The sequence below is a fragment of the Bombus affinis genome, chromosome 5 (genome assembly GCF_024516045.1).
Source record: "Bombus affinis isolate iyBomAffi1 chromosome 5, iyBomAffi1.2, whole genome shotgun sequence".
NCBI classification, from domain to species: domain Eukaryota; kingdom Metazoa; phylum Arthropoda; class Insecta; order Hymenoptera; family Apidae; genus Bombus; species Bombus affinis.
The window spans coordinates 8,399,331-8,416,214 of record NC_066348.1 but is presented as its reverse complement, the minus strand read 5'-3'; the positions used below and the strand labels follow the sequence as shown (position 1 = coordinate 8,416,214).

Here is a 16,884-nt window from a genome sequence, read left to right as displayed (position 1 = left end):
GCCATAAGAAAAAGGTTCCTCAGCTCTTTACGTCAGCCTTAGTAATTTAAATTTTCGTCTTAAATTCATTCAAAATTTATTCAACGCGGTCGATTCTTCCTGACTTGAATTCATTAAACTGTAAGATTAATAGCTTTGATTATGTCCAGGATTCTTAATTATCAATCTGTTACGCAACGAGCTTAATTGCAACCTCAGAAAAATATTCTACAAGGGAAAAGCATTGTATCAAAAAAATATAATTAGGTTAATAGAACATAATTAAATAATTTGCCTAATTACGATATTATGATAGAGTATAACGTAACTAAAATTCTAGGAAAATGCTGTTTGAATATCCCAGTAAATTTTTTTCACGTAGTTTAACCACTTTGAGGTTTTATCTAAATTTTACGAGACTACTGTAATCATCCTATTACATTCCCCCATTTTAAACAAATAGTAAAAACTACCGTGTTTCTTGTTTCGTGTAACCGAGTCATCCCTTGCACACTAATTAAACCCCTTCCGCCAACTTGACCGTACATACCTATGAACGTGTTATATATCTTTTTGTAACATGGCGCGGCGAGGAATTTACATTTCTCACAGTAGGGTTCGGTATATTTTCTTGGGCTCATCTTATGTTCTATTATAACCTTGTTTCAATTTAAAATAATAGAGATTTTGTTTTTTTCGTCAAATCTAAATTTGAATTCAAATTCAAAGATTTAAAAATTCGGTAATTCAAATATTTCAATATTCAAAAATTTGAATTTGCGATCAAGTATGATATCAATAGTATTGGCTATACAAAGATTCGTTTCTTACGAAACGTTATATTGATTTATTCCCTATTTTCAAAAATCTTGTATCTATAGCGTCTTATTCTAGTTACCTTATTATTATATATTACGAACTTATCGTGTTATTATAACCTAAAACTTTGTTGCGTTAAGAAACGATACTCATTTTATAAATCCTATAGAATCTAGTCGATATTTGAACTTAGTACAAGGAAGAAGATTAAAAATTATACTAGACGTTAGTAATAATTTTCTTATTAAATCTCATTAATTTATCAACTGAGAAACGTAGTATTTTATCGAATACAATACAACCGATAAGAATAAAGAAATTGATACAAAGAACGTCAATCATTTTCTGATATACCAGGTTATTTTCTTTTATTAATTATTTGAAAATATAATGACGCGAAAATAAAAAAAAGCAATAAAAATAATCTTAACATATTTGTTTATATGGTCTTTGATACCTATTATTGCGCTCTATTGGAATGTGACAATAGTTCGGTGAGAAGAATCGATATCGTTAACGAATCGATAAATCGGCGATAACAGGTCGAATGTTCAATAGGTTAGGCGTAGTTTTTTTTCGGGTTCGTTTCCATTGTTTTCGCTACGACTGATTGTCGTGGTTTTCTCACGACGCACGGCTCTGTTTCTACGTTATTAACCCTCTTCTTTTGCCACGTCCTCGTTTGAAGCCGACCAAGTACCGTCGAGTGGCGTCTTCTAATGGCGTGTACTCGACCGCCGACAATCTTAACACGCGGAGAAGTCGTAGAGAGAGAGAGAGAGAGAGAGAGGGAGAAGAAAAAACATGTTCGGTTGCCGTGCAACGCTAATGATAACGCGCCATGCGTCAGGCGTTTCATCGGCTCTTTATTAATTTCGGTTAATCTAGTATGCTCGTTATTGATAACAATAGGGTGAAGTCTCTGGTTTCAAACGTGTTTTTTCAAAGGGGATGGTAAAAACTGAAAAGAAGAGATACAGTTAATTGCTACAGTTTTATATTTGAATTTATGTCCTCTTGAACATTGAAATTTCCGAATTTTTGGATTTTGTAATCTTCGAATTTTTAACCTTTGAATTTGCGAATTCTTGAAATGCAAGGATAGCTTTGATGTGGAATTGGTTGACGGAATATTAAACTTACAAATTGCTCCTTTATGAAAGATAGATCTTTCTTTTATAAAGATCGTTTCTCAAGTGTGATCTTCAATTGCATAGGATGTTTCGAAATATGTATATACTATAGATAGCATCATTGTCTTGTGCAATAAATCTTAGACGATCGTTATCAAACTTTTAACTAAGTGCATGTACAATAAAAAAAGATTACATTGAATTAATCTCGATTTAAATCACGTTCTACTATTCTAAATTTGATTTAAGCGATTTAAATAATAGAAGATTTTACTTAGATTATTTCGAAGAATTCGAATTCAAGATAACAATAAAGAGTATTGTGACACGTAATGGGTAATTTTAACTGCCTCCTCTTATTATTAACGGAGGTACTATACATTCATCGCACAGAGTGCGATAAGGGCCAAAAGTCAACGATACAATTGACCACGCGGTCGTATGTTTCCAAGAAATGTCCTTCGAGTTATAGAACAAATGTCAGCCATCGTTTGAAATTAAAATAAGGGACCTCTCTGAGATACTTTTGTTTACTGAATTCTAGTGCGTGATCATTTGATTGCTTGATATCAAAATGACCTCCACGAATTGTCACTACCGTAATCATCATTTTATTAAGACTAATACAAAAATTCGTATTTCTAACATTAAAAATTAGAATTACCATTTAAGTGCATCTTCCACAGAAATAAATTTCAAATTCGAACATTTATATTCAACTAATTTCCCATTGGTAGAAACGTTTACTTCTACCTCATACATAACTTTAAACTTGTACGACAAAAGTAAAGTTATCAATGCGACTCATTCGATACATCTCATACAATTACATTCTATGTGTTTATTAAGAACGATGAATCTTTGCATTTCAAATTGACTAAAATTTATTTACTATAAATACGAGTTGCTTATTTTTCCAATTTCGTCGTAATACAGTTTTGTCTATCTGCGTGACGTCAAAGCTTAGAACGACAATGTACGAGGGAGAATCTTATCTTTGTACGTTTTTTCACGTATGCTAAACATATAAATCGATTGGCCGCGTTTCAGCCGAGGAATAAATATTGTTCGATGGTTTATGTTGCACATCGTTCAAGCTTTCGACTACGAAATGTATCCCCGGCGAAAATAGAATCACGTATCTATACGTGCATAGGCGTGAGTGCATCGTGCGCGTTACGTTGTTACGTAATCGGTGCACGTGTACAACGAATGCCGAAACGGGGGAAATGATCGAAATCCCAGTAGTTTGCGCGTGCACCCGTTTTGGCACCTTCCCGACAATCCAAGTACAATCATTTCTTGGATCACTGGGAGAAACGTAGGAGCTCGTTAACACGAATTCAACACTCATACAGCCATCGAGGCTTCTTGGAGAATAATTCGTTTTCCACTAATTTTTCTTCTTTATTGTTCACAAGACTAAAATCACTGATATTCCTTGAACATTTCTTTAATATCTGTATCTGGTTAATTCTGATTAACTGTTTATAACATGTTTAGATTTACGCGAATACCACAATGATGCTACACATGTTCTTCAACCCAAAAGTAGTCTCTAATAATCTCGTTGCTGATGCGACTATAAATAAATAAATAAATAAGAAGAAGAATATGTAGATAGCCATTTGTTTCTTGAGTACTGAATATTAATCGTATAGTTATATAATGAAATTAGGAAATTAATAAAAAGTTAGAGTTGACCAGTTTGATTTCTGAAAGGTTCGTGTATGGCGAATTCAATCTCAGAAAAACGCAGCACACGTCAGTTTAAAACTCATCTTCTAAAATTTCATTATAAAATATCACTTTTTTCCAGAAGAAAATTACCTGCGAAAACCGATTTAACCTTTCACGAGAGTACCGTCAAATATTTTTACGCGCGCCTGGAGTGCTTTTTAAAAAATATTCGCTGGACGTCGCAACCAATTTCGCCATATTTTCGCCCGGTTCTCGGGAATTAATGCCAGCGGTACTTGCACACTGCTTTTATTATTTTTTTACGAGATACAGAGGCTCGTCGGGCGGTGCAATTTATCGTCGTGCTCTGTATATTACCGGCCAACGCGTAACTTATGGCGATTAAAATATGTCACGCGAGATTACATGCTCCTGCGTGCTCGTCTACTTGCCTACTCTCGTACGTGCTGCACTTGAAAATATTTTCATTTTGTCACGTTTATCTCGGCTTCCTCTCGCGATAAAAATAGAACATTCATTCCATTTCTACATACATATATACATAGAAATACTTCTTAATCCACTGATAAGCGGTTATCCAGAAATATTAAAAAAAAAGAAATGTCTGTTTCTCAGTCGATAAATAGACACATTAGATTTAAAGATGATCCGTACAAATGCTTAGAAATGTGATAAGTAGAGACATAAATGTTGATTTATCTCCGTAATTATGATAATACTAGTGATGTTGATATCCGTAATTTGTAAATAGTTTACTTTTTTATCGGCAATTTCACAATATTAATTTTCTCTGATGTCGACTGATATCATCGCAGTATCGGTTGAAGAAATCGCTAATGCACGTAACCAGTATTCGTAAAGTTATGAACAAATACGCTCGATTAATACAATACCGTTACCACGATCTCATGACGACCGCTAAAACATATATATGGAAGTAAATATCTTTGAGGAATTCCAATGTCACGTAACTACGACATTATAATTTGCTATATATCAGCAGCTCTATGGATTAAATGCAATGTAAGGACACTGTAAAGTATCGATAACTTTGCACAACAAGCGATCAACATGGCGCTCCAATTTCGTCACGGAATTAAAGTTTTAGATCTGTATCGACATGTATCGATCTGTGTCGAGCAATTGGACAGCGTCCATCGATCTTTCAATACATTTAGCACATCGATTCTCAACCCGTGTCCCCTGGACAAGATAAAAATCGGTGATAAATAACAATGATATCGAAACGAAATTATTTTTTTTAAATCCACTTAAAATTTGTATGCTCTTTCGAAATATACAAAGTGCTCCAAACTTTTCTTATTTATACTCATTGTAACATTTCACAATGTTTAGATAGAAGAAATTGGAACACTCCGTATACAATTCTGTCTGGATTTTTATTTACCTTATCGCCATAATATTAAACACGTTTAAGAATTTAATCTGGGTCCTATTGCGCAACTGGACTAATATTATATCTACTAGCGAAATCTTAGAAGCCAGAAGTTACAAGTTATCCGTACTAATAAATTCTCTTACATAACAGCAACAAGTTTGTTAACAAAACATACGAAATTCTGCACAAATAAATTTTACAACTTACAAATCATTTGTAACTTGTCAATTTAATAATACCATTGGTTGATAGACCTAAGATACACATATAGTCAGTGTGTGCCAAACATAGAAATATAAAGATAGAGTACGCGAGTCATATGTTACGAGTCATATGTGTAAGTGAATGCGATACAGGAACAGAAAGAGAACGTTACATAGAGTCCCCTTCTGTCCTTGTCTAATCAGGCATGTACACTAACGACACTGACGCCGCTCGTTGATCGGTGTTACATATATATATTTACTGTATACGAACGTGTATGCGTTATTAGACAAGGACACAAGGGGTCTCTATGCACCATTTTCTTTCTATTTCTACATCACTTTCTTACGCTATACATATATATATTTAACGCGGTCTCTCTTTCTCTTTCTAACAGATATTCGTTCGCAATGGATAGGAAAGAAAACAGAGGCCTCGTTTATTTATCTCTATCTTTCTTTCAAAGAGGTTCATTTTCTCAACACGTCATTTGCGATCTATACTTCTTATACCCATGATATAATAAGTAAAATGATATCAAAATAAAAGTTAAACGCCCGTGCATTCCAATCTGTGTTGATACAAGTTTCTTTGGCTTTTAAATTCGAAATGACCGTTATTACGACATTCACGGTGAACGGACGTAAAGGGTCTCCAAGATGGCGGTCTTTTGCGAACGTCATTCAAACTAATCTGCTATTAATTCAATCTAGATTCCGTGGTACGCGATACTATGCGCTTAAATGTAAATCTACGAAGCTTAACAAGAAATTCATGGTCAACCAGGAGTGTCCCACTTTCCGGCAATGTTCAGCGCACATGTCGACGTGGGCGTGCAAGCATAACACCGAACATTCCTCGTAAGCGCAGCAACGCGTAGCGCGCCACTTTACCGAACAAAGATGCAAATTCGAGAATCGTTGCACATAATACGGCGCGAAGATCCTAAGAGACTTGGTAAAATGAAATAAACGGCGCAAATAATAAGTCAATCGAGGTGCTTGTTTGGGAAAAAACGGCGAGAATTTGCGATGGCAATTTTAAATCAACAATTTTGCGATAAACTTGTCGAGGTATATTAATTACTGTCGATAAGATATTCAATGAGGAAACTAGCTATCTATACTTTCTTACATAAGAATCGACCTGAAGTAGCAATTAGGTAGATTATCTTATTTACGTATTTTTATGTTTTAAATACTATCGTGGTGAAAACAAAAGGACCTTTATCTATCATAGATCATGAATTATTCATAATGCATATGAAAGATCTTACAGTATATACATCTTTATACACTGTAGAAAGCATAAGAATAGAATTTTATAACGTATCTATTAGTATATTAGAATATACATCATTACTATATATTGTAATAATATAAAGTATAAATACTATGCAATTTTAATATGAAATAAAACAGAATAGCGTGAATTTTTTAGTAGTCGCCATCTTTCGGTATTTTTAGCTATTACGAGAGATCATGTCCCTGACTGTGTCAATACATTTGGACAACACGGCGTTGGTACATTTGGTAACACGAGCATACACGTTCCTACTAATTGCCTTACAATGTTACACCTCGAAAATTGTATGGACACATCGATCCCTTATCTGTCAGACATGTAGGCGTACGAACTTGATACCAGAAATTCTCGGTACAAGCTGCCATGCATATAGCGTATTATTTGAATAAATAACGACACGATAATATAGGCGTATGTTTGCTTCGGTATCTTATGTGCTTTTATCGGTCAGTATCTATTTATTGCAATATTCATCGTGTTAATGTAATAAATACAAGCTGTTTCTCTTTAATTAATTAGAGTAAAATTAATAGATAATAATAGAGTAAGATATCTTTTTTTAGAATTATTTCCTAAACTTTCACTTATTTTCAGTTCACTTCCAAAAAAGAGCGTTTACGATGACTCAAGATGATTCATCCGGAAGAATGGTTGGTCAGCAACGCGAATCAGCGTCTGCGATTCTCGTCAAATTTCTCTAAATATACCAATTTTCAATGTGATCATAAATTTACGGAATATTAACGTCCAAATCGATTCTATTATCTCTATATCTATTATCAGTCATGTTGCCAACTAAATGTTCCCATTTTACGGTAAACGGTTCGTGTCTTACCTATACGGCAGTTGGTGTGATACGGTGTTTCTACAAAATAGTATACACGATATTCCCGATGAAGTTTCACGCGGATCCTAGAACCACTTACTCACTGGGAACTCACTGGGAACAGTGAAAACACACAATCACTAGATCACGATCCGATAACTTCGCGAAGTTCACGAACGGATCCGATGCCATTCGTGTGACGGGAGCTAATGGTTGCGAGATGATACCCGTAACGATCGTTAAGGACAAACTTAATAATAGTAGCCGGATATTTACTATAGATCGCGAGTCGTCCAATTGGCCGGTCGGAGACGAATTCACGACTGGCGGCCACTTTGTGAATATATCGCGAGCATCGAGCCAAAATCGTCGGACGAAACACAGATTCACGGCCTATGAAAGGTATACGATATACACTGTAAAGAATGGTAACGTACTCATATAAATGCAAATATCTTGTAGATACGTATGTCGGGTTGGCGTTAAGATTACGGTTAGCATTAGGAGGGTTCCATGTTGGTGGTTAGAGAAGGACGCTAGCCGCCCTTGAAAGGAAAGTTGCTAGCGGAAAGCGTCGTTCATGGAAAAAGACTGTTTGTCTGCTTTTTTTAACTAAAACTTAAGATTTATAACGGGTCATCAGACTAACTGAACATATATTGTGGATATGCATCGACATCCGGCAATTATCCCACCCGAAGAATAGGATTTGCGTATGACGAGCCAGGGGGCAGAAACCGTTAGAATGTTTACTGTCGAGTACCGCTACAACTATTTTTTTTTAAGGAGGGCTATAGAATTTCTCCATAACTTTGTTAGACAAAAGGTTCATCCCTTGATCATAGCTTCGGCGACTGATTGTCGTCTCGAGCCCAAGCTCACCATCATAAATCTCGAACCATTACAGTCGGATTGAATGACGGTAATTGCTTAATTACGGCTATGGTAGAATCTAAATTACAGTATTAGGGGGTTTTCCTCCGGTGTCCTTCCATCTCCGACATGTATATCTTGGTAAAGTATCGGCACCTCATCGGATCACTTAAAGAAAGTAGGATACTTCTGGGGAATCCCGAGTGTCTCATTCTATATTAAGTATGAGTGGGGTAATGGTATTTGATACATTTGTTTATTTTAGCGATTCGTGAAAATATTTGAGTACTTACAATAGACAACTTTGGTGAATATGCTACATAATATTGTAATATATATTATATGATATTTATTAGAATATTATTCACAATCTTTGAAACCTTAGAAACATTTTAATGAAACACAGTAATCATAAATAAAATTTTTAATTAATTAAAAAATGTATATAGAAGTACAGTATATATATTTAACACAAACAAATGCTTCATAAAAAATTAGTATACAGAATGAATAATTGCTTCAATCATACATATAATTAACGGTAAAGATGGCTTATTAACACAATGAACTGTAGTTTTTATGTATAGCTAAAAATATATTCATGATAATTATAATTATCACAATGCTAATAGAACTTCAAAATGTCCTATTTAATATACTAATATATATAAACGTAGATAATCACCAAAATATTTTTCAAATATTTTCATGAGCCAATGTATAATGCGTTGCTGGAAAGATGACTAGTGCAAGGAATGCGGGTCTGGTATATAATACCAGAGAAACTCATTTCACAAAGTCAGTTTCAATAAATGGTGGGATTAGCGACGGCCAGTTAACGAAGCAAAACCCTGACCAGTTAACGTAGCACTACTGTACACTGTATACGGTTGCGTGGGTGCAACCTGTGCACGCACGAGGGAATTACCGCTCGCCTGGAACTGCTCTTGTCGTGCTTCTTAATCGGCAATTAAGATTATGCAATCTTCGAGATAATTTATTGTTTGAAATGTATCTAATTAAAATAATGACGCGAGTAACATAATACTGATGAAATTACGTGATTATATTGTTAACGTGACGATAGGAATATATGAAGAAAAGCTGGGGAAATTCTTATACTGTAAGATACGAATTTAAATCTCTAGGATTGTGAGATTTTACCGATAAAACACTGCCAATAGAATCTTTGCCTTCGTTTGTTCTTCAACTACTTTTTCCAATCTATCAAAATTAGATAATTTATCTAAATTGGTAATTTATCGATAAAACACTGTCAATAGAATCTTTGTCTTCGTTTGTTCTTCAACTACTTTTTCCAATCTATCACAGAAAAAGCATGTTCTATATCACGGTATTGTTTTTCTTGTTACCATGTTAAGAAATAGACAAGTATGTATAAGCTATATTTGAGCTATATAATTACTATGTATATATCACTTTATATAGTAATTAGATAGAATAGATAAGAATAAATGCCTATGAAAATTGAAGAGTTCTCTTATAATCAATACTTAATTATTACTATGATCAATACTATAAATTTATAATTCTTATAAGTTTAATTTCTTTGCTGATATTCCAATACAATAGTGACGTAATTAGAGTATTATGACACTAGAGGTCGTCGAACTCGGTGCATCACTTTCCACTTGCACATTGCTTAACTGAACATTGCAAAATTGGGACTATGCGAATAATTTCCCGAAAATTCGCATTAAAGAAGTTAACGAAGCAAAACTTCAAAAAGGAAATCTAATATCTCTCGTTTTCATCGTTTCATTCGTATTATTAGAATTTCACGAATATGTAACATGATAGCAGGAATAGTTTCTCTGTCGATAAAAAAATCTACTTTTGCACGAATACAATACGTCGTTTACTTTATCGTATACTTTATGAGAACAAATGAAACAGTTTTGACATGGATAAACACCTTCGTAAAAATATATATCGAAAGAAGAAAAATAGAAAATATAAACTATAGCCTTCCGAATTTTTGTATGTTTTAGATTGAATTTTGAGGTTTTAGATTCTGTAAGTAATAAAACGCAACAAAATAAAACAATTTTCCGCGCAAGGAATTCCGAGGAGTTCAGGAAATACAATCGAGTCTCGCGGACGTTAAAAAATATCATGTTAAGTAACTCTAATTGTAGACGTAATTTATTGGTCGAGCAAGCTCAAGAAAGTTACTGTTGCGTTGAAAACGATTGCTTTTTACTTTACGAATGTTGCCGATGTTTCTTAACGACATAACCTTTGGAACCTTACCTATCACAATAATTTGTGAATAATTATTTGATAAATAATTTTTATGTAGTAAGAAGAAAATTACAAAGTATACGTAGAAATTCATTATGAAGTTAAGATAACGATGTTTGTTTACATAACAGCATAACGTTGTTCATGGTATAGGTTTGGTATCGACATAACTAGATTGTGGCTTTTTATACAAATCAAGACTTCTGTGAAATAATTCTTTTAACAATTCTGTAATTATTATGGAACGTAGTTTATTTAACAAATATTTTGCATGGGTTATTCGTGATGCACGCGGCTTGATGATAAGTTACAAAATTTAAGCAGGACGAAATCTATTAAATCCGAAATTTTCCAACTGAACTTCATTTATGTATCTATATTTATCATTCTATTTGTACAATACAAAATTCTAATATAATATTAAACATACATAAGTTCATCCACCTATTAATTGCAGATATAATGCAGTAACATATAGACTGCAGTTATTTATGCAACTTTATATTTTGATAAACAGTTACAAATAGAGAAATGGAATCTAAGCAGAATCTACTAACTACTAGATAATATAATAAGTACTCTGAATATTTTACATATTTTTCTATATTATGTGTATTCTGACACCCTTACATTTCTTATGAGTGTATAAAAATCCGCAGTCTAGTAATATTACAAGGAATTCAATTTTTCAATGTTTATACATCGGCGGACCTAACCTAAATTTTAATCAGTGTTTGCCATTTCACTTACCCCTATGATTTGGCGCCAGGATAATACCGCTTTCTCTGTAGACGTCTGGTCGTCCTGTTATATTGACACAAATGTTCTAGCATCTACCGTTCACCGTCCCACTCTTTCCACGACATTCTCGCGTCGGCCGTGCAAACGTTCAAGTGTAGGACAAACACGCGATAATTCGTTTTTACCGAATTGCGCGTTTGCGATCGACTTCTATCTGAAGAAATGCACATTACAAGGCAGACCGAGCTCAGACAACGACGTTCACTGATCGACACCGGTGTCACGAATGCGACTTGCTTTTGTTTATTCTCTTCGAGCGCCGTCAGCAGGTGGCGCGCGAGAGAGTGGGGGAAACTATTAATAACAATCGGTGTTTAAATCTAGATATCGAAATTATATTTACTTAAATCAGGCTTTCAATACCATGAAAAATTTCAATTTGTATTGATGTTTAAATTAAAGTTTTTTGATCATTTCTATACCGTGAAAATTCAAAATATGGCGGTAGTTGATTCGATTTACTCGATTACTTAACACAGTTATTGAGAGACATAAGAGTGCGTTTTTGGACACTGTTGATAGTGAGCAGAACGTGCATAAATATGGGTTTTAATCCCATGGTTTCTTCCCATACTTGACCTTGTCGATATCCAACTATATATCGTGAATCAAAGTATTCGAATACTCCTAAAAACTTATATTTGCAATAAATGTCTTGTAACTTCTATATGTATTTTCGAATTGGTTTCAAATTTTGCTACCATAATAACGATAGTTGTTTCATTACAATGCTAACGAAATTTTTAAAAAAATGTCGGTTAATGCACATAATATGCTCATACAAATTTTCTGTAGAAAGTATTCAAATACTTTTGTGAATCAGTGTACTGTTAAGATTATAAATTTAATGTTTGATCGATAATCGGTTGTTTCAAAGTTTTCTAATAAAGATTTATAATAAAAAAGGAAATATTATGCTTGTTTTTTTTTCTTTTTTATTATGAAGAAAATAGTATTTATTTGCAAGCTATAAGCATCTTTGACATGTATGGACCATCGAGTTCATATCCCATTTTTCGATAATAATTTCTTGTCCCAACACCTGGATAGAATTATATACATCATAATAATAAAGATTTATAATAATACTTATAGTATTTATTGTTAAGATTATGATATGTAAGATCTATACCTGATATGACAGCAAGTTTATGAGATCCATGTTCCTCCCTCGCTATCCGCTCAGCTTCTTCCATTAATAACATTCCAAATCCTTGATGTTGAAATTTTGTAGGATCACGAGCATTTACTGGAACGACGCTACCATACACATGAAGTTCTCTTACTATTGAGCACCTGTCTTTAAGTTCTGGCCTGTAAAACGTATTTGATTTAATATAATCGTATTCCAATACTAATATATATTATATATAATTTTACTTTACCTAAACGTATCGCCCGAGCATTTTCTTAGCCTTAATAAACCAACCAAAATATCCTGTGTGGGATCTTCATAAGACAAGAATGTTTCCCACCCGCCGTTGGCAACATAATCACGACGTATAAGTTCTACTTCATAAGGCTGTACTTTGTGATGGATTTCTTGAATACCAACTTCTCGAGTTCTAACATCGCGGCAATCAGTTCCCAAATCTTTCATTCTTGCCAATGCCAATTCGCGTAAATTTCCGTGTTCCACGCCCGAACTGCGTATTTCAAAATTAAATTTAATCTAAATAGAAATGACTAAAATATACCAAATAAATAAGGTGTAATGTAGTAGTATAAATAATATTACCTGACCAAAGGCATAGGTATATCTCTCTGTACACGATATACACGAGTCCAAGGTGGTATCAGAGCCAAAATTCGAGCTATAAGATCTATTAAAACGCTCGGTGGATAGCTTTTGTATCTTCCTGTCTTCCACAACTCATATAAGCCTGTACCACGTATAACTAATGTTGGATAAATTTTCAGACCATCTGCTCTGAAAGCAGGGTTTTCAAAGAATTCCTAAAATATACACAATTTCTTTGATAAATAAAAAAAGTGAATAAGAAATGTTTTAGGAATACAGTTATAACTCACAATGAATTGGTTAACATCCCTTTCAATATCGACATTTGGTAAATCTGGCATCATATGTGCTATTACTTTGAAACCAGCATCCTTCGATAGTTGAAAACTCTCGCACACTGCACGAACTGTGTGTCCTCTGTTAGTATCTCGTGCTACGTCCTCATATACAGATTGAACTCCAATTTCTAACCGAGTACACCTGTTAAATTTGTTCGAAATATGAGTCTAAGAAAATTAAAAAATATTTATTCATGTAAATTATTATAATACAGGTACCCATAAAGTAACATGTCGGAGAGATGTTTTTTAAGGCAGTAATCAGGACGCGTTTCTATAGTAATACCAATACACTTTGTACGACTTCGTTCAGAAAATTTAACTGCCTCGCTAACATTGCTGCTTACATGACCAGATAAAGCATCATGTAAGTTTCGAATAAAGTAATCTCTGTAATCTTCTGGCAGAGACATGAAAGTACCGCCCATAACAATAAATTCAATTTTATCTACACTGTGTCCCAATTGCTTCAACTGCAACAGTATTTTATGATTATTATTTAATGTTTTTTATATAAAAATAGTTAATAAATTCCTAACTTCACCTGCTCCACGCGATGTCTGGTTTGTAGAAATGGATTATACCTGGCTCGAATAGCTCTCATTGATGTAGGCTCATAACCAGTATAAGACTGTGTGGAATACTCAAAATCAGAGTCAGGTCCACCAGGACAATACACACAAATATTCCCTGTCATGTTGATATGAGGACACCTGTGAGGTTTACACATTACAGCCACAACAGCTATCTATAAAGACCAAATTATTCACTGAATATATTTTTTACAACAATTTGAAAAGAATGTTGCTGTATTTCTATTAAAGATTTTACATTGCAATTATAATACGGCAATAAATTAAATACTAACTCCACTGGCAGTCCTAATAGGTTTTGCTTTTAATTTTGGTACTAATATATTTCTTGCATCAACAGGTACAGCTGCTATAATATCAACTAATCTCGGTGAGCTATCCAAGCCATATTTAGAAGCAATTCGAGTTTTTAATTTATTTAGATCAACATCTCTGTTTTCATCATGCGCTTTCAATAATTCTTGTATAATTTCTCCAATAGTTATAACCATACGTTCTTCTTTACTCTGTTCAAATTCTAAAATTAAATACATATGTATATATATGTATTATATATTAAATATATGTATTTAATAAAATAGTAAAACTATTTCTTCCATAAATAGTATTGCAAAATAGATAATCATATATTAACTATTTTTGTGCAATAATAATATTTACCTCTTCTTTTCTTTACCATTATGATAGTTGTAAAGAAAATCTTCCAAGATCACTAATAATGTAATTATTACTTTTTTTTGTAAAATATAAACATTTATTATTGTTAAATAAGGTTCGATTTCAAGGTTATATTTGGTAACACATACACCTTTCGGCGATTGAAACGTAACTGAGAACATGAGAACTCAGTCAATAAGTTCATGTATGCGGTAATCTATATCACCACCAGAGGGCTCTGTAAGGAAAGTACTGAAATTAATCTTGGTTTCAAACCCATATTATTGTCAATTGATCCAGGATCACTAATAATGTAATTATTACTTTTTTTATAAAATATAAACATTTATTATTGTTAGATAAGGTTCGATTTCAAGGTTATATTTGGTATCTCATACACCTTTTAGCGATTGGAACGTAACAGAGAACATAAGAACTCAGTCAATAAGTTCATGTATGCAGCGATCTATATCCCCATCAGAAGGCTCTGTAAGGAAAATACTAAAATTAATCTTGGTGTCAAACTCATATTATTGTCAATTAATTGTCATGATGAATTTAAGTTTCTTTATATTTCGGGTATAGAAAGATAATAAAAAAGACATGTTTGGTATTATAACATCATTTTATTAGATTTAAATTGAAATCGGTTATAAATTATGGTGATGAGTTTGAATACTAGGACTAGGACAAATGGTTCTCGCTGCTCTGCTTTGTATACTCAATTTCATATTGCGTACAGTTGGTGAAGAATAAACATGATCGTTTGCAAATGCTTTCTCTTCCTCTTTCATACACACATGTACAATCACGCGTGTTATCTCATACCTCTCCCTGAATTCCTTTCGCTTTTATAAATGCACATGCGCCTCTTTTTATTTCTTCCACTTTCATTTTCCTGTTTGTTATTTTATAACACAATCGTAATAATGCCTGCTCAATTATGATAAATGCACCAAATTCCAGCACGCAATGTGCATAAGGAATGCAGTGCGAAAGATATTTTTTCCACTCAACAATGTTCTAAGGAACAAAGTTTCGTATGGCCCATACAAAATTCGAGAAACGTAACATATAACACCCTTATGCGTAGTAGCTCTTACATAAGAATCATTATCGTTTAATAATTATATGATATCGTAAGAAATTAAACGAAATCAGAGAAGATCGAAAGGTTAGATTCGACCCATCGCATCGAACCGATGTTGCTGCCCGCCAGCGACGACTGCGCCTGTGTATTGCGCAGCAGTGACCGAGTTCCGCTTGTGAACATCGAGTGACCAAAATCTCCGATCACCGCACTTCTTATGCTCTAGAATCTACAACAGCGATTTTCAACCATGTGCCGTAAAAATTTTTGAAAGATGCAGTATCTAACTATTTAATTAAGGACATTGGCCTCTTTTTTCTTAGATTGTCAAATAAAAGAATGACAACAGCTAAAACAATATAATTTTTGTCATGCCGCAGAATTTTAATAATCAATTTATGTGTTCTGTGAGATGAAAATGTTGAAAATCGCTGCTCCAGAATCGTTCGAAGTTGACGCATTATATGAATTGGTGATGCTACAGATAAGAAACAAATGAACCAGTTTCGTGGACAGCGCTCCACTGGTACCTCTCAATCTCCAATATAATTCGCGAATCAAAAGACGCAATCGAAAGGGAATATCGTCTATTTGGTCACATCTTTAATCGTAAGTTGCCAGCAACTCTCTAATACCAGCATTGGAGCTCCGCCCACGATACAACGTCCATAATGGTACTCCTAAGAAGTAGCTCATATGGAGTAACTTCGAAGGCTCAATCGGAAGTTTCTTGAGGAGTGAGATTTATTGTAAAGAGACTTAAATCTCTTAACAAACCGGACACACAATGTTGTTCCGGCGATAGAATGTTTGCGAGACACAGTTAATAAGAAACGCCACTTTGTTGCTGAAGCCACACACGATGCGGTCCATAAAATAATACGATAATTTCATTTGAATATTTAATCGCACTTTATTATAGCATGTTAATACTCAATGAATAAAGTACTGGGTGAATTGGGTGGTAGTAACTTTATTTAAATAAGTGAATAATTTAAGAGAAAAAAAAGGAATTATTGCTAGAAAAATTCGCAAGTGTTTCATATTTTAATTCGGAATAAAAGTAAATGCATCGCGAAGCAGAAAAATAACAATAAAATACAATATCGTAAACGCGCATCGCTTCGTGGGTTCAAATCAACGAAGTATGTATCTCTCTA

At 33.7% G+C, this 16,884-nt stretch overlaps 2 protein-coding genes across 3 annotated transcripts in view; both read right to left on the bottom strand.

The window, feature by feature from the left end:
* The window catches only part of LOC126916479 (TBC1 domain family member 1), a 37,588-nt gene extending 26,076 nt beyond the window's left edge, over positions 1 to 11,512 (bottom strand). The window contains exon 1 of one of the 2 annotated variants that reach the window (XM_050722311.1): positions 11,255 to 11,512. The gene's annotated coding sequence lies outside the window, so the exon portion shown is untranslated. Of the gene's footprint in view, positions 1 to 7,375; positions 7,591 to 11,254 lie in introns of those variants that run through there. The other variant, XM_050722312.1, reaches the window with a different exon arrangement.
* Positions 11,513 to 11,618: 106 nt separating this feature from the next.
* On the bottom strand, positions 11,619 to 14,817 carry LOC126916484 (elongator complex protein 3). Its single transcript, XM_050722328.1, has 9 exons — positions 14,638 to 14,817; positions 14,253 to 14,494; positions 13,929 to 14,132; positions 13,604 to 13,857; positions 13,337 to 13,526; positions 13,044 to 13,261; positions 12,691 to 12,951; positions 12,438 to 12,619; positions 11,619 to 12,347 (listed from the first exon to the last, which is right to left on the bottom strand). The coding sequence occupies exons 1-9, from the start codon at positions 14,654 to 14,656 to the stop codon at positions 12,262 to 12,264; spliced, it is 1,656 nt and encodes a 551-aa protein (XP_050578285.1). The 5' UTR covers positions 14,657 to 14,817; the 3' UTR covers positions 11,619 to 12,261.
* Between the last annotated feature and the right edge of the window lie 2,067 nt (positions 14,818 to 16,884).